This window comes from Suncus etruscus, chromosome 6 (assembly GCF_024139225.1).
Source record: "Suncus etruscus isolate mSunEtr1 chromosome 6, mSunEtr1.pri.cur, whole genome shotgun sequence".
NCBI classification, from domain to species: Eukaryota; Metazoa; Chordata; class Mammalia; order Eulipotyphla; family Soricidae; genus Suncus; species Suncus etruscus.
The window spans coordinates 53,388,762-53,411,018 of NC_064853.1; the positions used below are offsets into that span (position 1 = coordinate 53,388,762).

The 22,257-nt window shown below is 46.0% G+C and overlaps 1 protein-coding gene and 1 non-coding gene across 2 annotated transcripts in view; one reads left to right on the plus strand and one right to left on the minus strand.

Annotated features, from left to right (window-relative positions):
- The window catches only part of ELOA (elongin A), a 33,908-nt gene extending 22,721 nt beyond the window's left edge, over positions 1-11,187 (minus strand). The window contains 4 exon segments of the mRNA XM_049774764.1: positions 1,792-1,849; positions 1,852-1,897; positions 3,523-3,579; positions 11,084-11,187. Coding sequence (XP_049630721.1) covers positions 1,792-1,849; positions 1,852-1,897; positions 3,523-3,579; positions 11,084-11,158 — 236 coding nt within the window. The 5' untranslated portion in view covers positions 11,159-11,187.
- LOC126013147 (U6 spliceosomal RNA) lies at positions 846-954 on the plus strand. Its single transcript, XR_007497477.1, has one exon. It is a non-coding gene; the product is annotated as a U6 spliceosomal RNA (small nuclear RNA).
- Positions 11,188-22,257: the final 11,070 nt, after the last annotated feature.

The window sequence follows — 22,257 nt, forward strand, 5'->3', positions numbered from 1 at the left end:
TAAAAATGAGTGGAAATGACAGGCTGAAGCAATAGGACAGCAGCAGGTCTGGTGCTTATCATGAATGCAGCTGATGTGTGAGTTCAATCCTCAACATCCCATATGGACCTCTGAGCATTGCAGGAGTGAGCACTAATTAGAACTAGAAGTAACTCCTGAGTATTACCAGGTGTGGCCCCAAAACCAAAATATATATAAAAAAAAAAGAATGGAAATGAGATAAAGACAATGCAAAGGTACGTTCTTGAAAGAGTTACTTTCTACAACTTAAAAATAAGGTAAATGAGTTCTGCTAAAAAAAATAATTAAATTTTAAAAATTGGGGGCCCGGAGAGATAGCACAGCGGCGTTTGCCTTGCAAGCAGCCAATCCAAGACCAAAGGTGGTTGGTTCAAATCCCGGTGTCCCATATGGTCCCCCGTGCCTGCCAGGAGCTATTTCTGAGCAGACAGCCAGGAGTAACCCCTGAGCACTGCCAGGTGTGGCCCAAAAACCAAAAAAAAAAAAAAATTTTTTAAATTGGGAAAACTTGGAGCCAGAATATAGCATAGTGATATGACTTTGCCTTGCACGTGGCCAACCCATGTTGGTAGTGGGTTGTTCGATTCCTAGGATCCCAGATGGTCCCCTGAACCTGTCAGGATCAATTTCTAAGCACAGAGCCAGGAGTAACCCCTGAATGCTGCCAGGTGTAACCCAAAAGCCAACAACAACAACAAAAAAAACAAAAACAAAAAAAATTGGAAAGACTCATTTAAAGGAAAATTATGTGTTTACAACTGTATAGGATTCAGAAAAGATAAATGACTTTGTCGATATGAAATGCTTAAAAAAATTTAAATGAAGTGCTCGCTTTGGCAGCACATATACTAAAATTGAAACAATACAGAGAAGATTTTATCATGGCCCCTGCACAAGGATGACATGCAAATTCATGTAGCATTCCATACATTTAAAAAAAAAATTTAAATGAAGATATTCAATTTGTCATATAAAAAGGGAACCACGAGGCCCGTGAAGTGGCGCTAGAGGTAAGGTGTCTGCCTTGCAAGCGCTAGCCAAGGAAGGACCGAGGTTTGATCCCCCGGCGTCCCATACGGTCCCCCACAAGCCAGGGGCAATTTCTGAGTGCTTGGCCAGGAGTAACCCGAGCATCAAACGGGTGCGGCCAAAGAAACCAAAAAAAAATAATAATAAATAAATAAATTAGGGAAACCTTTTTCAATATAAAATAATTTTATGCCTACTAAGAGGGGCAGCTGGTGAGATGGACAGACTAGTAGGGACAACAGTGGATGAATGGTCATACTTGTAGTAGGATTGGTGTGAGAACTCTGTCCAAAACAACCATACTAACAATAACTTTGTAAACCACAGTCTTTAAAGAAAGTTGGAGAAAATAAGAGGAATCTTTCTGGGAGGGAGATAAAAGATTGAAGTAAACGACTTGAATAAGGAGCCTCAGCTTCAATCTTCAGCACCATCCTTATAATTCTAAAGCCCTACAAAAAATTTAACTCCCTCCAAAACAGGAGACTAATAATTAATTCATAACCATATACAAGTGTGTTTCTGGTAAAGAGTACAAAATACCATTATGCTCATCTATGGATAGTAAACTAAAAAATTATTTTGAACTATTTTTAGATCATTGGATATGTTTATAAACAAAGCAAAATAAATAAGTGAAAAAAATGAATCCTCACAAATGGCAGAGAATTAAAAAAAAACTTTCGCATGCAGACATGGGAGAACCATGATGCAGAATAAATCTATAAACTTAGTCCTCACCGTTCCATGGGAACCAACTTCTTCCACTGGGCCACCAGGTCTCTGGCAAAGCTTCCACATGCTCATTTTTTCTCAAGCTATTAACTGTTTTCCCAACCCCTGTCTCCTACAAATTTAATAAAGAAATTGTTAGAAGGTTGTGGCATCTGGCTCAGTTTTCTAAAGAAGTAAGGCTGGGGCTGGAGTAATAGTAGAGAATACGGTGCTTGCCTTGCATGTGATTGACTGGATCCCTGGCACCCCATGTGATCTCCCAAGCCCATCATGAGTGATCTCTGAGAGCACAGCTAGAAATAAGCTGTAAGCATCACCAGGTGAATCCCCAAAACAAAAACAAACAAAACATACAAAAAAGAAAAAAGGCCTCTTACTCCCAACACCACAAGATAGGATTCTGGAGGGGCCCCAGTACCTCTGGGCCAGAATACCCAGGTCTAAGCAAGGAATCATCTGGCCCAGTATGACTCTAGTGGTCCCAGGTCCCCTGAACACTCTTTGGGAGGGACTCAGGAAGAAAGGAAGCCAGGCCAAGAGTTTCCCTTTGAGACCCTCAAACAAAAAGTTCTTTAATGAAACAAATATGCCTTGCAAGTTTCAATACAAAATTATTTTGTTTCTATGGCAAAACCTCTAATGACACATAGTAGCATCCCAGATTTAGAAAAGAAAATAAATTAAAACACATCTAGAACTTTAATAACAAGAATGATTCTCTGGCCAGAGAGATAGCACAGCAGTAAGGCGTTTGCCTTAGGTGCAGAAGGACTGCAGTTCAAATCCCGGCATCCCATATGGTCCCCTGAGCCTGCCAGAAGCAATTTCTGAGCATAAAGCCAGAAAGCATCTGAGCGCTGCTGGGTGTGACCCCAAAAACCAAAAAAAAGGGGCCGGAGAGATAGCATGGAGGTAAGGCGTTTGCCTTTCATGCAGGAGGTCATTGGTTCGAATCCCGGCACCCCATATGGTCCCCCGTGCCTGCCAGGAGCAATTTCTGAGCCTGGAGCCAGGAATGGCCCCTGAGCACTGCCGGGTGTGACCCAAAAACCAAAAAAAAAAAAAAAAAAAAAACCAAAAAAAAAAAAAAAAAAAAAAAAAAGGCTAAGAACATGCTTTACACGAAAAGGTCCAGGTTTGGGCCAGAAAAATAACACAGCAGGTAGGGATGTTTGCCTTGTATATAGCTAAACCAGTTCCAATCCCCAGCATCCCATATGGTCCTGAGTCTACTGGGAGTAGACTTGTGCTTTTGTTTTGTTTTGATCAGGTGTGGCCCCAAAACAGAACAAAACAAAAGCCCATGTTTAATCCTGGCACATGATCCCTCAGAACTGCCAAGAGTGACTTCTAAGAAACTCACTGAAAAAAAAATCTTTAAGCATCACTGATGTGGTCCCCAAAACATAAACAAAAGTGGGTTTAGTTAGTAGTTTCCAGAACATTCAAAACATCATCATCATCTAAGTCTAGAAGATTTCTATATCCTACTAAAAAATGAAACCCTGTACTCCCCAGTTCACCTGTTCTAGGGATCCAATAGCCTACATTTATTTAGTTTATAATTGTATCTATTCTATATGTCTTATGATCAGAAGCTTAGAATCAATATGTGGCCTTGTGCCTGGTTTCTTTCACTTTCAAAGACTATGCTTCTAATATTATTCTACAATCTCTCCCAGTGGGAAGAAGGTGGGATATAGTTCTAACTTAGATCTAAGTTTACACAGCTCTTACCGCAAGAATGTCAACTGTAATAGGCAAGGCAGATAGTTTCTTCAAATATTTCAATAGCTGCAGAGAGAATAAAATAAATATTAATTTCTATAAAATAATCACTTGCTGGAACAAGTATGAATATCTCAAAGTACTTACTCAGATGCTAGGTATTATATAGTAAGAAGTATGATTATCGTCGCTATTTTTACAAATAGAAAAAAGGGCTCCGAAACTTTAAGTTACTCACCCTGAGATGGAGTTATGGCAGGATTTGCTAAGATCTATGGCTTTAGAATTTCTTTTCTTGTAATATTTTTGGTTTTTTGAGTTATACCCAGCAACGCTCAGGGAATTCAAACCACCTTCCTTCTGCATGCAAGCAATCTCCTACTTCATGCTATCTCTCCGGCCCTAGAATTTCTTTTTAACCACTATGCTACACGGAGGGGGTAGTAAGACTGAGGGGTGGCAAAGCTACCAGCTGCATCATTTTGTCTGTTTTGCAACACAATTTTTTTTTTGGGGGGGGGGGGGTTTGGGTCATCACTGGGTGCTCAGGGGCTACTCTGGCTCTCTGCTCAGAAATTGTCGCTGGCGGGCCAGAGACAGCATGGAGGGTAGCATTTGCCTTGCATGCAGGAGGATAGTGGTTGAAATCCTGCATCCCATATGGTCCCCCCCAAGCCTGTCAGGAGCGATTTTGAGCTTAGAGCCAGGAGTAACCCCTGAGCGCTGCCGGAGTGGACCCAAAAAATCCCAAAGAAATCGCTCCTAGCAGGCTCGGGGGACCATGGGGATGCCAGCAATTGAACCACCATCCATCTTGGGTTGGCCACATGTAAGGAAAAAGCCTATCGCTGTGCTATCTCTCCGGCCCTGTGCAACTTAATATTTGTTTGACTTTATTTACTTACCCTCTCTGGGCTCTAGTTTCAATATCTGGAAATGAGGAGAATAAGGTCCATTTTATAGTGTTGATTAATGAAGATGAAATAGGCAATATACTTTAGTGGTGCTCAGGACTTATTCCTAGCTGTACTCAGGATCACTCCTGGTAGGGCTTGTGGGAGCCTAGAGGTACAGGAAATTGAACCCTGGGTTGGTGACATTCAATACAAGGACCCTAACTGTTCCAGCCTCTGGCAACAGAATTCCTAAGGAAGGTACCAATTTCATGAAAATTTCCCATGAGCTCAACAAAGAGGAAAGCAAAAAGATGTGTCCTATAGAAAAATTACGTCATGGGGCTGTGAGATAGTACTGCAGGTTAGACTGCTTGCCTTCCATGCAGCTAACTGCATTCTATCTCCCTGCATCCCATATGGTCCCCTAGTACTGCCAGGAGAATTCCTGAGTGCTGGGCCAGGAGTGACACCTGAGGATTGCTGTGTGTGGCCCAAACAAACAAACAAAAAATCATATGTTCCCAGGCAGTCACATTGTTTAACAGAACAGAATATTTTATGAGGGCAACAGCAATAGTACAATGGGTAGGGTTTTTGCCTTGCATGATGGCTGACAGCACCAATATATAGTCCCAAGCCCAACAGGAGTGATCCTGAGCACCAGAACTAAGAGTAATTCCTGAGCACTGCCAGTTGTAACTCCCGAAACAAAAAAGAGTACATACTTTTTTATACAAGTGAAAATACAAGACCAATTTTAAGTTTCCAGAATCCAGAATGTTGCTGTTAATGAATAATACAGAATGTCTGGGTAGATTAAAAATGTGGTTTGGCCACATTTCCTTTCTGTAGATCCTAAAACTAGATCAAAACTGGGATAAACAGAGCTTAAAGCTTGAGTTCTGGGATTGAGAAACAGCTTTAATCAGTTTGGCTCTGTCACTGTTTGCTAGGAGTACACACTAGAAACCTCTGGGGAACTTTAAATATTTCATTTGGAAACTAAGAACTAGTTAGTTACGGGCTGGAGCGGTGGCACAAGCGGTAAGGCATCTGCCTTGCCTGCAATAGCCTAGGATGGGACCGAAGTTTGATTCCCGGCATCCCATCCCATGGTCCCCCAAGCCAGGAGCGATTTCTGAGCACATAGCCAGGACGTGACCCCTGAGTGTTCACTGGGTGTGGCCCCAAAACAAAAACAAAAATAAATAGTTTGGGTCTGGAGAGATAACATAGAGATAGGCGTTTGCTATGCATGCAGAAGGACGGTGGTTTGAATCCTGGCATCCCTAATGGTCTCCCGAGCCTTCCAGGAGTAACTCTCTGAGTGTAGAGCCAAAAGTAACCCCCGAGTGCTGCTGGATGTGACCCAAAACCAAAAAAAAAGAAAAGAGAAAAAAAGAACTGGTTAGTTTTCTGTCTCTACTGTACAAGCAGAATTCAGAGTCAAGTCATGTGTAGTGCCCAGAGTGCCTAAAAAGTTATATAAGCAATTGTCATTTTATTCATAACTGGCAGATCTTTATTTTTTCTTTTGAAAGAGAAGGAAGGGAGAGGGAGAAGAAAGGAGAAAAGGAGAAAAGGGGAGAGGGGGAGAGAGGGAGAGAGAAAGGAGTAAGAGGGAGAGGGAGAGAGAGGGAAAGAGAAAGGAAAAAGGGAGAGAGGGAGAGAAAGAAGGAAGAGAGGAAGACGGAGGGAGAGAGGGGGAAAGAAAGAAGTGAGAGGGAGGACCCGGAGAGATAGCACAGCGGCGTTTGCTTGCAAGCAGCCAATCCAGGACCAAAGGTGTTGGTTCGAATCCCGGTGTCCCATATGGTCCCCCGTGCGTGCCAGGAGCTATTTCTGAGCAAACAAGCAGGAGTAACCCTGAGCACCGCCGGGTGTGACCCAAAAAAAAAAGAAAAAAAAAGTGAGAGTGGAGGGGAAAGAGAGGGAGAAGAGAGGGAAAGGGCAGATCTTTATTTTTTGGTTTTTGGGTCACACTGGCGGTGCTCATGGGTTACTCTTGGCTCTGCGTTCAGAAATCACTCCTGGCAGGCTCAGGGTACCATATGAGATGCAGGAATTAACTGGGGTCAGTCCAGTGTTTGAAGTGTGCAAGGCAGACGCCCTACTGCTGTGCTATTGCTCCGGCCCACTGCAGTTGTTTAAATGTTGTTCCTTGATCCTCAACCTGATAAGCCTCCAGCCAATTCCTACCTGCTGTATTTGTACCAAAAGTCATGATTGGGGAGCTGGAGTGATAGCACAGTGATAGGGTGTTTGCCTTGCACACTACTGACCTGGGATGGACTCTGGTTCAATCCCCAGCATCCCATACGGTCCCCAGAGCCTGTCAGGAGCGATTTCTAAGCGCAGAGCCACAGGAGTAACCTCTGAGCAGCACTGGGTGTGGGCACCCCCTAAAAAAAGTCATGATTGGCTATGTCTTTCTCTAGGAAAGTCTTGTGTGTATAGACACTTGCTAAGAGGAGGGCTACAAAGTACAAGTAGTTCAAAATAGATAAATGTAATTACCTTTCCATTTAAATATCAGATAATAAGACCTGTTCCTTTTCCTGTGTCGCCCAGGCTTTACAATGTCATTACTGCTATCAGGTGGAGTAGCAATAACACTATTCTGGTCATTATACCTCAACAATAACTGAACATGGTCAGTAAGCAAAGCACTAGAGCAGTGTTCATCCTGTTTGGCAGGAAACAAATGAGAATTGATATAAAGTTTCATCTTTGCAGTTAAGTGAGAATTATCCTCCACTTTAAAACTGATAACCATCATCTAACTCAGGAGAGACTTTTTGGATAATTTTTGTCACTCAAACAATGGATGCAAAGGATGATGACAACTTTTTAGGGGGAGAGGCCACATCAGGGTTTACCCTTGGTTCTACACTAAGGAATCACACCTGGCAAAGCTTGGGAGGCTATATACAGAGCTGGTGATCAAACCTGTGTCAAGTACATGCTGTTCTATCTTATAATTCTTTTCTTCCTTTTTTGGTTTGTTTCTGGGCCCACACCAGCAGTGCTCAGGGCTTACTCCTGGCTCTGAGCTCAGAGATCACTCTTGGTATGTTCAGGGGACCCTATGGAGGTATCAGGGATCAAATCCGGATTTTCTACATGCAGGGCAAAATGCCCTATCTGTGTGTACTATCACTCCAGCTCCTGACACTTCCTTTTCTTAAAATAAACAAAAAAAAAAAGTTTCAGAATGATTTAACAGGTATTTCCTAATGGCAAGTCCCTAGAATAGATATGCCATCTATTGTGTATGGTTACTATGCTAAAGTCTTATATGTTACCTCATTTCATTTTCATCAATCAACTCCATAAAGTGGGTCTTATTCTCCTCATTCTCCAGATATTAAAATTGAGCCAGTGAGGATAAGTAAATTCCTATACAAGCTAGTACATCAATTGTTTTCTATCACCATACATAACAATATAAAGCCAGGGGAAACATCCAACTCTATAACCATGTCCTTAGAAATAGGAAAAGAACATACAGAAGCAGTTCTACTGTCTCTTTGCACATAGAAATGAAGTAATACACTGCTAGACAGTTTATAGTTCAGAGGATAGAAGTTACCAAAAAGGGACTGGAGCTCTTCCCCGCCCCCAAGTGGGGTGTCCTAACCTTGCACTGTGGCCCTACTAGGAGGGACCCAAGTTTGATTCCCTGCATCCCATATGGTCCAAGAGCCTGCCAGGAGCAACTTCTGAGCACAGAGCCCAGGAGTAATCCCTGAGCGCCACCAGGTGTGCCCCCACCACGTCACCAAAGGGATGCTATCTACAAAGTCAATATGTAAGGATGTGCTATAACTCACCAAGGGTATGTTCACTGCAAGGCCTCTAGTACTGATAGAGGACTAAAGGTTACCTTTCTACTTTCTCTGGGTTAGTAGTGATCTGTTAAAAAGCAGGACAAAACTGAAACTCTACAGTGATCCTCAAACTTTGCCCGAGGGCCACATACTGTATTTGTATCTGTTTTGTTTCTTCATTGCAAAATAAGATATATGCAGTGTGCATAAAAATTCGTTCATAAGTTTTGTTTTTACTATAGTCAGACCCTCCAATGGTCTAAGGGACAGTGAACTGGCCCCCTGTTTAAAAAGTTTGAGGACCCCTGCTCTAGACCTTCAAATAGATTCAACTGGACATGAAATAAAATGGGCTTAATAGACTTCCTAATATCAAGGAGCAAGAACAAAGGATTCTGACATCCTTAGGTAGGTGGAAACTTGCTGCTTATCAAGGTAAGCTGTAGAGTTTGCAGGAAATGCTAACAGGTCATTGAAGAAATGTCAACATTTGCACAGTAAGCATAAGCTTAGGACTCTCCTATTCTTTGCACACTTAACCCAAAGAGCAAAAGATGTTGGCAACGGTAACTCCCTCCCCCTCAATGACAATTCTCTGTATTCTTGGTTGTTTTTGTAATTCAAAATGTAAAATGGGCTGGAAAGACAATACAGGAGCTTAAATACATTGCTTTGCATCCTGCCACATAGGGTCATTTCTAAGCACAGAGCCACCAACAGCCCCTAAACACCTGGGGATGTAGCCCAAAACCAAACCAAGCCAAACCAAAAATAAAATGTAACTCAAGCTGATACTTTTGCAAAAATTGAAAACTTTCCAATTAAAACAGCAGAAACAGGAAATCAAGTAACCCTGGTTTACCTGATACCTAATCACAGATGGACTTAATCAGATTTAAGTACTAGTATTTAAGACACACAGACACTCAAAATACATGAATATAGGTGTGGAACCAATCCTTTGGCTAATAATGGTTTGAAATCAAGATCTAGTTGTAAGTTCAATACTGTCATATATAATCATCTTGCAATTTCAAGAGCAACCTGTGGGAGCTTGTTGAGTTAGCAGGTTGAGAAGGCAAATGTGCAAGCTTGCAGTTTTTCTTCTAAATACCAACTATTGAGCCCATTACAAAAATGACTTTCCAGCTTTTTTATTCTCGTTATAAATGCTCACTTTATTATGCAAATCCAGAAAGTTGAGTGATTTTCTATTTAGGAAAAAGAAAGCTTAAATGCTTATATAGTAATCACTAATAGTTCAAGGAGGAGAAACCAAACAGTCCTTTACTTAATGGGGTGTTTCATGCAAGCAACTAGTAGAAATGCTACTTCAAAACTGAAGTTCTAGTGGGAAATTTACTACAGATATCATACCGTGCATTAAATACGAAAACTTGATGGAACTATTGCTTTAAGGTTTTAAAAATCACTCACAAACCTATAGTGTTTAGGAAAACAAACTAATGCTCAGAAATAATGACCATTCATTAGTTATCCACAAAGGATTACTGTAAAAAGAAACTTGTAAATATGCCTGACCACTAGGTACTTAAGATAAACAGAAAACATAAGCCATAACAATTGAAAGTATTATCGTCGATTTATTTTATTTTGTTTGGATATCACACCCGGCAGGGCTTAGGGATTACTCCTGGCAGGCTTGGGTGGGAAGGGGACCATTGGGATCCTAAGGCTATAACCCAGGCCGACTGTGTGTTTTAGTCAAACACCCTATCCACTGTACTAAGCTTGGGCACCAACAGTTATCACACATTTTAAACTAAAATGGCTTCCCTTGGCGAAGAAGTGCCTCTTTGGGCAAGACAGCGCGCTGAAAAGTAGCCTTGATGGTGAGATGATGGGTGCAAACAGCCAGAAGAGGAGGAGGAACCTCAGACCTCCATCAGGCTGCGAACTAGTTAGTGGAAGAGAAAAGCTCTGCAGCGTCGGAGAGCACTCTAAAGCGAGTCAACACTCCTAGGAGCAGCTCCTCCGGCCTGGCGCTCGACTCAGAGCCTTCCACGACAGTCTGAGGAGCAGGTGAGGGCACAGGTTCAAGTCGAGGAGCCAGCCACTCGCACGCCCGGGGTGCGGGGCTGGGGGTGGCTGGGAACCCGACCGGCCGCACCGCCTGCCCGGGTCACTTTCTCTTGCGACAGCACTTTAGGAACCGTTCGGGGGAACCCGACGGGCGGACGCCGAGCCGCGCACCTTCCCGAGCCACGGGGCATCCCGGGGACCCGGGGCGAGGAGGGAGACGGCAGGTGAAGCTCCGGCTGGAAAGCAACGCGAGCGGCCGAGGGAAGCAGAGCGCGGCCGCGGGCGTTTGCAGCAGCGAGGCACGGACGGGAACGTGGCACCTGGCCGCCGGGGCGAGAGGGAAGGAGCGAGAGAGAGAGACGCCGAGGGGCAGCTCTCAACGTTCCTAGCCGTGACCCGCTCGTCCCTTCCCCATCCCGCCGGACGACTCAAGTTTGCGGCTCGGCGGCCGGGAGGGCGATCCCGGGGGCGACACCCGCGGCTCCCGGGGACGCAGCAGCACCCGGTGTCGGTCCCGGGGCGCCCCGGCCGCGCCAGGCACGCGGAGGCGGGGGCGCGGGGTCCCCGCGGCCGTCAAGCTCCGGGGCCAGCCCCGGCAGCACGCGGAGCGCTCGCCCCGGCTCAACGGGCCCCGGCCCCGGAGGAGGATAGCACGGGGGACCCCACGGCCCCTCCGAGGATCCCCGGGCTCGGGGAGACGAGTTCGGCTCCGGGTCCGAGGCCCCCCCCCCGCCCCGCCGCGACCGTTACGGGGTCGCGCCCGGCCCAACGCCCGCCCCGGCCGCGCGGCCGCCCGCTCACCTTCTTGGGGTCGGGGTTGGCGGCCAGGCGCGCCTGCAGCTTCTCCACGGCCGGGAGCGCCGACTCCGCCGCCATCGCTGTCACTGGCGCGGCCTCCTCGCCGGAACTGGGCTGGCGTCGCGTCCTCGGGCCGCGGCTCCGCCCTCCGTGCGGCCCCGGCGGAGACGGAAGCGCGGCTGGCCCCTTCCGGGCCTCGGCGGGTGCGGGAGGCGCGGCAGGCACGCGGGCCCCGCGGGGGGCAGGCCCCGCCCCCGGGCCGGGCTGGCTCCCTCGGGGACCCCCGCGACCGCGACCGCGCGCGCTTTGGGCCCGCTGGCAGGCAGGCAGGCCGGCCTGGGCTTCTTTCTTCCTTCCCGGGAGCAGTTCCCGACACTAGGACCGACAGTGCCGGACCCAACTGGATCAGCCGCCTGCCCTGCCCGGCCCCTCTGCTGCCCGTGGCTCCCTGGCTGCTCCAGGGTCTCAGAAGCAGTTGGAGGGATTCACACGAGCGACCTCTCTCGTGGCAGCGCTCGGGGAAACCCACTGAACTTTGCGTGCAGGAGCTGGACTCTGTTAGAGGTCCGTTGCGAGCTGCCAGGTCGAGACGTTGCTAAAAGTCAGCTCACGTGTGTCAAACTTCTTTGCCTACTGCGCCAACATACCGACGAAATGCGTCTAAGTGAATGGAGGGAGAAGAGGGCTGGAGAGGATGACGGGTGAAGCACGCTTGCCTGGCCACCCACCTCGGTTCAGTCCCAAGCGCTTCATTTGGTCTCCGATCACTGCTACGCATGATCCCTGCCTGAGCTCAGAGACAGGTGCAACCCTTGGGCAGCCCCAGGTGGGACCCAAAGGCAAACCAAAAAAAAAAAAAAGAATATTTCCTCTGAAAAAGGCTCTGAGTCAGACTGGACCAAGTAACCAGTCTGGGGGATTTTGCAGCACCCTAGAAACTCCGATCTTACCATCAGTGGTTAGTACTAAAAAAAACAAACAAACAAAAAAAAAAAACACACAACAGCTAGGGGTCAGAGAGATAGCATGGAGGTAGGGTGTTTGCTTTGCATGCAGAAGGACGGTGGTTCGAATCCCGGCATCCCATATGGTCCTCAGAGCCTGCCTGGAGCGATTTCTGAACATAGAGCCAGGAGTAACTCCTGAGTGCTGCTAGGTATGGCCCAAAAACCAAAAAAATAAAAAGAAGAAGAACAACAACAGCTGGGGACCCAGGAAATGACTCAAATGCTGGAGCACATGCTTGGCAAACAGAAGCCTTGTGCTCCATCCCCTGGCATCACAGGATCCCCTCAAGTACTCAGCGTGTGATCCCCCCCCCCAAAAAAAAAATCAACAGAGACAGTTAACAACTAATTAATGGACTAATCTCCTTTGATTAGATCAGATTAAATCTAGATCAGATATCCAAAAGCAACCTCCCAGTGTATCTAACCTGACACTTCACTTAAGTGGGAAAACCTGAGGACTCTTCCAGGGCTCAATTCTTCTATGTGAAGCCCTTGGTGCCCTGCTCTGACACCAGATAGTCCCTAACACTAAGTTGAGAGAAGAAATAAAGACAAAAGGGGGAGGGCGGTCAGAGAGATAGCACATGCACATAGATGACCCAGGTTTGAACATGGCATCCCAAATGGTCCCCCAAGCCTGTCAGGAGCTATTTCTGAGCTCAGAGCCAGGAGTAACCCCTGAGCAACTCTGTATGCAAAAAAAAAAAAAAAAAAAAAAAAAAAAGACTAAAGGGAGAGAAAGACCCCAATTCAATCCCTGTCATCAAATATCAAATATGCTTCCCTGAGCGACTCCAGGAATCATTATGAGCATAGAACAAGGAATAATTCCTGAGTGTAGCTCAACTGGCCCCCTGGACAGAGCAATAGAACAGCAGGTGCCAGGTGGCCCACCAACACACACACACACACACACACACACACACACACACACACACACACACACAGAGAGAGAGAGAGAGAGAGAGAGAGAGAGAGAGAGAGAGAGAGAGAGAGAGAGAGAGAGAGAGAGAGAGAGAAGAGAGAAAAGGAAACAGGACGGAGCAATAACTCAGCAGTAGGGAGATTGCCTTGCACGCAGCCGACCCCTGGCATCCTATATTGTCCTGTGATCCCACCAGGAGCAATTTCTTTTCTTTTTGGCTTTTTTTGTTTGTTTGTTTGTTTTGTTTTTGGGCCACACCGGCGGTGCTCAGGGGTTTACTCCTGGCTGTCTGCTCAGAAATAGCTCCTGGCAGGCACGGGGGACCATATGGGACACCGGGATTCGAACCAACCACCTTTGGTCCTGGATTGGCTGCTTGCAAGGCAAACGCCGCTGTGCTATCTCTCCAGGCCCTTGGCTTTTTTTGTCTTTTGAGTCACACCTGGTAGTGCTCAGGAGTTATTCCTGGCTCTATGCTAAGAAATCGCTCCTGGCAGGCTTGGGGGACCATATGGGATGCCAGGATTCAAACCACCATCCTTCTGCATGCAAACGCCCTACCTCCATGCTATCTCTCCAGCCCCCAGGAGTGATTTTTTTTTTTTTTTTTTTTTTTGGTTTTTGAGTCACACCCTGCAGCACTCAGGGGTTACTCCTGGCTCTATGCTCAGAAATCGCTCCTGGCAGGCTTGGGGGACCATATGGGATGCCGGGATTAAACTGTCCTTCTGCATGTAAGGCAAATGCCGTACTTTCCCCAGGAGTGATTTCTTTTTTTTTTTTTTTCTTTTTCTGGTATTTTGGGGCCACACCCGGCGGCGCTCAGGGCTTACTCCTGGCTATCTGCTCAGAAATAGCTCCTGGCAGGCACGGGGGACCATATGGGACACCAGGATTCGAACCAACCACCTTAGGTCCTGGATCGGCTGCTTGCAAGGCAAACACCACTGTGCTATCTCTCCGGGCCCCCAGGAGTGATTTCTGAGTGCAGAGCCAGAAGTATCCCCTGAACACTGCTGGGTGTGGCCCCAAAATACCAGAAAAAGAAAATAAAAAGAAAACAGTAACATCAATCATCTTGTCCTTTTTTGTTTGTTTGTTTTGTTCTTCATGGAATGGTCAAACAAGATTCAAAATTCTGCAGGCTGGTATTGAGTAATACCAATGGATAAAGGGTTTCCCTTAGGATGTCTCCTGTCAGGTTTTTTATTATTTTCTATTCATTTGGTTTGGTCTGGGATCATACCCAGAGGTGGTCAGGACTTATTCTAAGCTCTGTGCTCAGGGATCATTCTTGACTGAGGTTAGTCATAGGCAGAGAAAGAGCCCTACTCACTGTACTATTGCTCCAAGCCTCTTTATTTTTGTTGTTTATTTTGGGAGGGCCATATCCAGAAGTGGCACTCAAGGGTTACTCATGGCTCTGCACTCAGAAATCACACCTAGCCAACTCGGGGGGCTATATGGGATGCCGGGAATCAAACCCGGTCCGTCCAGAATCGGCCACGTGCAAGACAAATGCCCTACTGCTATGCTATCACTCCAGCCCCCTCCACTTTAAATTAAAGACTTAGAAGTCTTCAGAAGGGCTGAAGCAGTAAGTAGGGCACCTGCCTTGTCTTGTATACAGCCAGTAGGTGAAACCTCTGAGACCCTTTAAGAGTCTCTAAGAAGGTGGAGCACTGCTTTCAATAATGCTCCAGGAAAGCTTTTTTTTTTTTTTTGGGGGGGGGGCCACACCCAGCGATGCTCAGGGGTTACTCCTGGCTGTCTGCTCAGAAATAGCTCCTGTCAGGCACGGGGGACCATATGGGACACCGGGATTTGAACCAACCACCTTTGGTCCTGGATCGGCTGCTTGCAAGACAAATGCCGCTGTGCTCTCTCTCCGGCCCCCCCAGGAAAGCTTTGAGTCGAGGGAAACAAAGTTACTACAAAATTACAAGCATGTAACCAAAGTAACAAGTAACAAGGATAATTTTGTTACTCATGGCTGGGCTCAGGAATTACTCTGGGCAGGCTCAGGGGACCATATGGGATGCCTGGGGTAGAACCCAGGTTGGGCTTGTGCATGACAAACACCCTACCCGCTGTGCTATAGCTTTGGCCCCTGTATCCTTAGTTTTTATCGATTTGATTTTTGTTCTGTTTTGTTCTGGCAGAGTCTGGAACCCAGAGCTTTATACTTTGATATCCACATGTTCTACCCTAAAACCCTCTTCCTAGCCCATCTTTGATTTCTTTACTTCTATTTATTTGGTTTGGGGCCACATTCAGCAAAGCTCAGGGCTTACTCCTGACTCTACCTACATAGGTACCATACCAGGCAGTACTGGGGGATCATATGCAGTGTTGGGTGATAGAACTCGGGCCTGTCGTATGCAAATTAAGTGCCTTAACCCTTGTACTGTCATTCCAGTCCTTACTTCATTTTCATATCTGATTTTCATTATTTAACATTTAACACAATTTTAATTACTTAGCAGTTAGTGTTTTTTATAGTCTTTTTCCATTGTGTGAATTTCAGGAAGCACTTGAAGACAGTACTTAGAGCAGAGTAAGCATTCATAAATATTGGATAAGTTGAATAAAAATAATCTACCTCACAGCATTATTACACACAAAAAATACCTATCTGAAAAATACTTAGCAAAGGGCTGGAGCTATAGTACAGTGGGTAGGGCATTTGGTTTGCATACAGCTGACCCAGGTTCAATCCCCAATTCAGTCATTATATAGTCCTCTGAGCACCATCAAGAGTAATTTCTTTGTGTGTGTGTGTGTGTGTGTGTGTGTGTGTGTGTGTTTTGGCTACACTGGGTATGCTCCTGGCTTGGGTGACCATATGGGACACCGGGGGATCAAACCGTGGTCTGTCCTAGGCTAGAGCAGGTAAGGCAGACACCTTACTGCTCCAACCCCCATCAAGAGTAATTTCTGAGTGCCGAACCAGAAGTAACCCCTGAGCATAGCTGGGTGTGGCCCAACCCTTCCTACACCGCTTTTTAAAAAGCCCTAACAAAATGCTACCAACCCCCTAAAAAGTTACTTTAACTTATTTTAATCTTCACTGTCTGCTTTACAATGAAGACTTTGATGCTTAGGAAATAAAAATGCCCTGTTCCCAGCCCTAGAAAGTAGCAATGTGGTTGTGATTTTTGCTGAGAATTAATTTGAGTGCAGTTATTTAAAAAAGTGTGAGTTAGGCCTGGAGAGATAGCACAGTGGCGTTTGCCTTGCAAGCAGCCTATCCAGGACCAAAGGTGGTTGGTTCGAATCCCGGCGTCCCATATGGTCCTCTGTGCCTGCCAGGAGCTATTTCTGAGCAGACAGCCAGGAGTAACCCCTGAGCATCGACGGATGTGGCCCAAAAACAAACAAACAAAACAAAAAAAAAGTGTGAGTTAACGTCAACTACTCTGGAACTGAAGAAACTAGACAGGAAAGAAAAAGGAAAGGGAAAGAAAGAGAGGAAGAAGAGAAATGAACAGATTAAATTCTGGTTTGAGGGGGGCTGGAGCGATACCACAGCGGCAGGGCATTAGCCTTGCAATTGGCCAACCGGAACAGAAACGGGTTTAGTTCCTGGCATCCCATATGGTTCCCTGAGCCTGCCAGGAGTGATTTCTGAGCGCAGAGCCAGAAGTAATCCCTGAGTGATGCCAAAAACAAACAAAATTCTGATTTGAGTAAGTTTTCAATTTTTTTTCTTTTTTTTTGGTTTTTGGGCGACACCGGTGATGCTCAGGGGTTACTCCTGGCTATGCATTCAGAAATCGCTCCTGGCTTGGGGGACCATATGGGACGCCGGGGGTTTCGAACTGCAGTATCTACAGAATACCTAAAAATCGGAAGTCGTTTTATATGCCGGTATACGGCATGCTAAAACTTATTCCAGCTTCAGGGATGATTGATCCGCCCCCTCTTACTTTTTTTTTTTTTTTTTGGTTTTTGGGCCACACCCGTTTGACGCTCAGGGGTTACTCCTGGCTATGTGCTCAGAAATCGCCCCTGGCTTGGGGGAACCATATGGGACGCCGGGGGATCGAACCGCTGTCCGTTCCTTGGCTAGCGCTTGTAAGGCAGGCACCTTACCTCCAGCGCCACCGCCCGGCCCCCCCCTCTTACTTTTAAGACTTTTAGGAAGTTTGAAGGGTCGTCTTATATGCCGGAAAATACAGTACAAATTCTTCCAGAGGTCTGTGTCTCTTTCCTTTCTTTAGGAAAAAAAAAAAAACAAAACCTATGGGCTGGGTTAAAAAATAAAAAAGCTCAATGGGCTAAGAACGGGCTTCACACATGGGAGATAGGCCTGAATTTGATCCTTAGCACCACATGGTCCCCAGAGAACACTGAGAAACAAGAGCCCTGCTTAATATAGCCCCAAAACAAAACAAACAGATAGGGACTGGAGCCATAGTACAGCAGGTAGGGTGCTTGCCTTGATTGTGGCCAACCAGAGTCCTCCAAGCCCACCAGGAGTGATTCCTAAATGTAGAACCAGGTATCATCTCTGAACACTGTCAGGTATGATCTAAAACAAAACTAGGGGAGGTATGATAATTTTTTTTTTTTTTTGGTTTTTGGGCCACACCCGTTTGACGCTCAGGGATTACTCCTGGCTATGTGCTCAGAAATCGCCCCTGGCTTGGGGGGACCATATGGGACGCCGGGGGATCGAACCGCGGTCCGTTCCTTGGTAGAGCTTACAAGGCAGACACCTTATCTCTAGCGCCACCTTCCCAGCCCCAGGAGGTATGATAATTTTTATGAATATAACTGTTAATCAACTCTCCTTTCCTTTTTCCAATTTTTTTCTCCTTTTTTTTTTATAGATTTTTTATTTTTGGGGGGCCACACCATTTGGAGCTCAGGGGTTACTCCTGGCTAAGTGCTCAGAAATTGCCCCTTGCTTGGGGGGACCATATGGGACGCAGGGGGGGGGGATCGAACCACAGTCCTTCCTTGGCTAGCGCTTGCAAAGCAGACACCTTACTGGCCCCTTTATATTTTTTGATAACTTCACTGTCATCCTGAAACAAATGTAGTATGATCAGTTATGTCAACTATGATATTTTCTTTAAATAATTTATTTTTTGTTTATTTATTTATTTATTTTGGTTTTTGGGTCACATCCGACAGGCAGTGCTCAGGGGTTACTCCCAGCTCTATGCTCAGAAATCACTCCTGGCAGGCTCAGGGGACCATATGGGATGCTGGGATTTGAACCACCGTCCTTCTGCATGCAAGGCAAATACCCTACCTCCATGAGATCTCTCTGGCCTCTTTAAATAATTTATTAAAGAAGAACTGGGGATTGGGGGCAGGATAGAATAGCGATAGGGCGTTTGCCTTGGACGCAGAAGGATGTGGTTCAAATCCTGGCATCCCATATGGTCCCCTGAGCCTGCCAGGAGCGATTTCTGAGCGTAGAGCCAAGAGTAACCCCTGAGCGCTGCTGGGTGTGACCCAAAAACAAAAACAAAAGAACTGGGGTGGGGAAAAAAAAAAAAAAGAACTGGGGTGGGGAAGAGAGAAAGAGAGAATGAGAATATTGAGTACACATAATTATAAGGAAAATAGCTCAGAAGTTCATACTTTGCATTTGAAGACCCAAGTTTGGGTCAGGAGAAATAATACAGTGGGTAGGGCACTTGCCTTGCATGTTTATATCCTGGGTTCGATCCCTGGCATCCCATACAGTCCTCCAAGCACCACCAGAAGTAATTCCTGAGTTAAGTCCTGAGCATTTTGAGTGAGGTCCCCAAACAAAACAAACATCAAAGGACTTGATTTCAACCCCAGCACCACCAGGTGTAGTGTTGGAGGCTCCTACATCCTAAACCCCAGCACCACTTATCCTTGCAGCACTGCATCATCAGTGCTGCAAGCATTAAACCAGGGTCAGTTGGCTGAGTATCATAGAATTGACTCCCATCCTCCCCGAGAACTGCTTGAGACATTAAACAACAACAACAACAACAGCACATACAGTAAGAACTGGAAGAACTACTACTTGTCAAGTGTGGTCTAGATGGCCCAGCTCTGCATTACCTTTATGTGTCACTGCTCCTCTCTTGAAGCTTTTTTTTTTTTTTTCTTTTAAATGAACCACACCCAGCTCTGCTCAGAGGTTATTTCTGGCTCTGCACTAAGAAATCACTCCTGGGGGCTGGAGAGATAGCATGGAGGTAAAGCGTTTGCCTTTCATGCAAGAGGTCATCGGTTCGAATCCCAGCGTCCCATATGGTCCCCTGTGCCTGCCAGGAGCAATTTCTGAGCATGGAGCCAGAGTAACCCCTGAGCACTGCCGGGTGTGACCCAAAAACCACAAAAAAAAAAAAAAGAAAGAAAGAAATCACTCCTGGAAGGCTTGGGGACCATATGGGATGCCTGAGTCAGCCGCATGCACAGCAAACACTCTACCTTTTATGCTATTGCAAAGGCCTCTCTTGAAGCATTTCAATGTTGGAAAACCCAAGACTCAGGATGAGCAACTAGCTCAAATGTGATGAATGACAATCCAAAACGTGAATCAAGGTCTGACTGGCTTCAAAGTCTGCAGTGACTTACACTGTCTAAATCCTTGCGTCCTACTCACTTCCCAACATCTGACTCACTGCATGACTGGTCTGTCTTGGTTTCTTCCCTGTTAGCTGAATAGTGATGACAGGCCAAAGTCAAATGACAGCAATTATGTTATCATTATTATACCATAGAATAGTACTACCAATCACTGTACATTAACTGTCAACTTAATCTAAAACAATCCTGCAGTAGAGGAGTTAGATCATTTATTTCTCTTTCATCGTTGAGAAAAAGGAGGACTTATAACTCATCCAAGGTCAGAGAACTAGTGAGCAGCAGGCTCAGGCAAAGTTGTGGTTACCTGGGTACCAATGTGAAAGTTTTATAAATTTTCAGGTTTTGTTTCATTTTGGGTCCACATCAGGTGGTGCTCAGGGGTTAATCTTGGCTCTGGCACTGCTCTCAGGGGTCATTTCTGGTGGGCTTGGGAACGATATGGCATGTCAGGGATCAAATCCTGTTCAGTCAGATGCAAGACAATCACCCTACCTATTGTACTATATCACTCTGGCCCATAAAGCTCTACAACTTTAAGCTGCCTTAGGCTGATGATTCTCCTATCTGTTGGAGTAGTTTCAAAGGTTTGATTACTTGGATAGAGTTCAAAGCCTACCAGGTTGGACATCTCTTCCTGAAGGTCCTTTCAGGCCCCATGACTCAGCAGGTTCCAGGTGAAACTTGCCATCTTTGTCTTAACCTCCTCTCCAGTTGGGAACTAGCTGTTGAGTTAGAGATGGTTGAGAATATAACTGCTCTGGGGACTCCCAACTATTCCTCCATAGGGAAAAACAAAGATCTATTCTTAGGCTGGGAGGATTTGCACCAAAGCACACGAACCAAAATAGCTGCCTTCATTGTTTCTCTGCTGAAGGCAGTCACGAGAACTGTTTAGACCCCATGGCTTTCCTCTGAGGCTCATTCTGGATGATTCCTGGCTCCATCTTCACCAGGAGGTTCAAAGACAAGACATGTAAAATGCACTTTGTCACCTTTTCTCCTAAGCTATCGTTTTTCACATCTGCAACTAGTACCACCATGTATGTTCCAGCCATAGACTAGAAATGTAAAAGCCACTAGTAATTCCTCTTTTCATTGACTGCTACCATATCTAGTGATTCCTAGTGCTTTTAATTCTCAAATATTTCTCCTCTAAAGTCCTACCCAATATAAATTTCCTTAGGAACTGAAATAAAGTGTACTTTCAACATGTATGCTTCTGGGGTAGGTAGGGTGTTTGCCTTACACGCAATCAACCTGGATTTGATCCCTGACACCCCATGTGGTGTCAAGCCCACCAGGAGTGATTCCTGACTGCAGAATAAGGAGTAAACCCTAAAATACTGCTGAATGTACCCCCCCAAAAAAGTATGTTTCTCATGGGCTGGAGCAATAGGACAGTGGTAGGGCGTTTGCCTTGCACACAGACAACCCAGAACAAACCTGAGTTTAATCCCCGGCACCCCATATGATCCCCCAAGTCTGCCAGGAGCGATTTGTTGTTGTTGTTGTTGTTGTTGTTATTGGGCCACACCCGGTGACACTCAGGGGTTACTCCTGGCTATGCACTCAGAAATCGCTCCTGGCTTGGGGGACCACATGGGACACTAGGGATCGAACCCAGGTCCCTTCTGGGCAGCCGTGTGCAAGGCAATCACTCTACCACTGTACTATCGCTCCAGGCCCACCAGGAGCAATTTCTGAGTCTGCTAGGAGTGATTTCTGAGCACAGAGCCAGTAGTAACTCCTGAGCAGTGCTGAGTATGGCTCAAAACCAAAAAATAGGGGCCGGAGATATAGCATGGAGGTAAGGCGTTTGCCTTTCATGCAGGAGGTCATCGGTTTGAATCCCGGCGCCCCATATGGTCCCCCGTGCCTGCCAGGAGCAATTTCTGAGCCTGGAGCCAGGAATAACCTCTGAGCACTGCCGGGTGTGACCCAAAAACCACAAAAAAAAAAAAAAAAAAAAAAAAAAAAAACCAAAAAATAAAAGTATATTTCTCAGAATGTACAATTATATAAGTATACAGCATTTTATTTGTGGAAGGGGAAATTTGCTCTAATCAAGTTTTGCTTTCACTTAGTTTTTCTTCTATTTTTTTTGAAGGAGGTTACATCCAAGGGTGCTCAGGACTTCCCATCTCTGTGCTTAGGCATCACTCCTGGCAGGACTGGGGGTGGAGAAAGACACCATATAGGGCAGGGGTCTCAAACTCAATTTACCTGGGGGCCACAGGAGGCAAAGTTGGGGTGATCCTTGAGTGCAAAGTCAGTAGTAAGCCTTGAACATTGGGGGTGTGTGACCCAAACAACTAAAACAAAACAAAGATTCCTCTAGGGCAGGGCCACAAAATGTTGTATGGTGCAGTCCGTGGCCCACAAGTTTGAGACCCCTGATATAGGGTAAGAGGCATTAAATTCAAGTGGGCCACATGCAAGGCAAGCACTGTACTCCAGCCCTCACATTTATTCATAATATTTCTTTTTTATTTTGAGTACTATTTATCTATTAGTTTGGGGTCACCCCAGCTGTGCTCATGGTTTATTTCCTGGCTCTCATGCATCATCACTTCTGATGGTGCCTGGGGTACCAAAGAGGGTACCAGGAATTGAATCTAGATTGGCAGCATGCAAGGCAGGCCAATATACTATATATA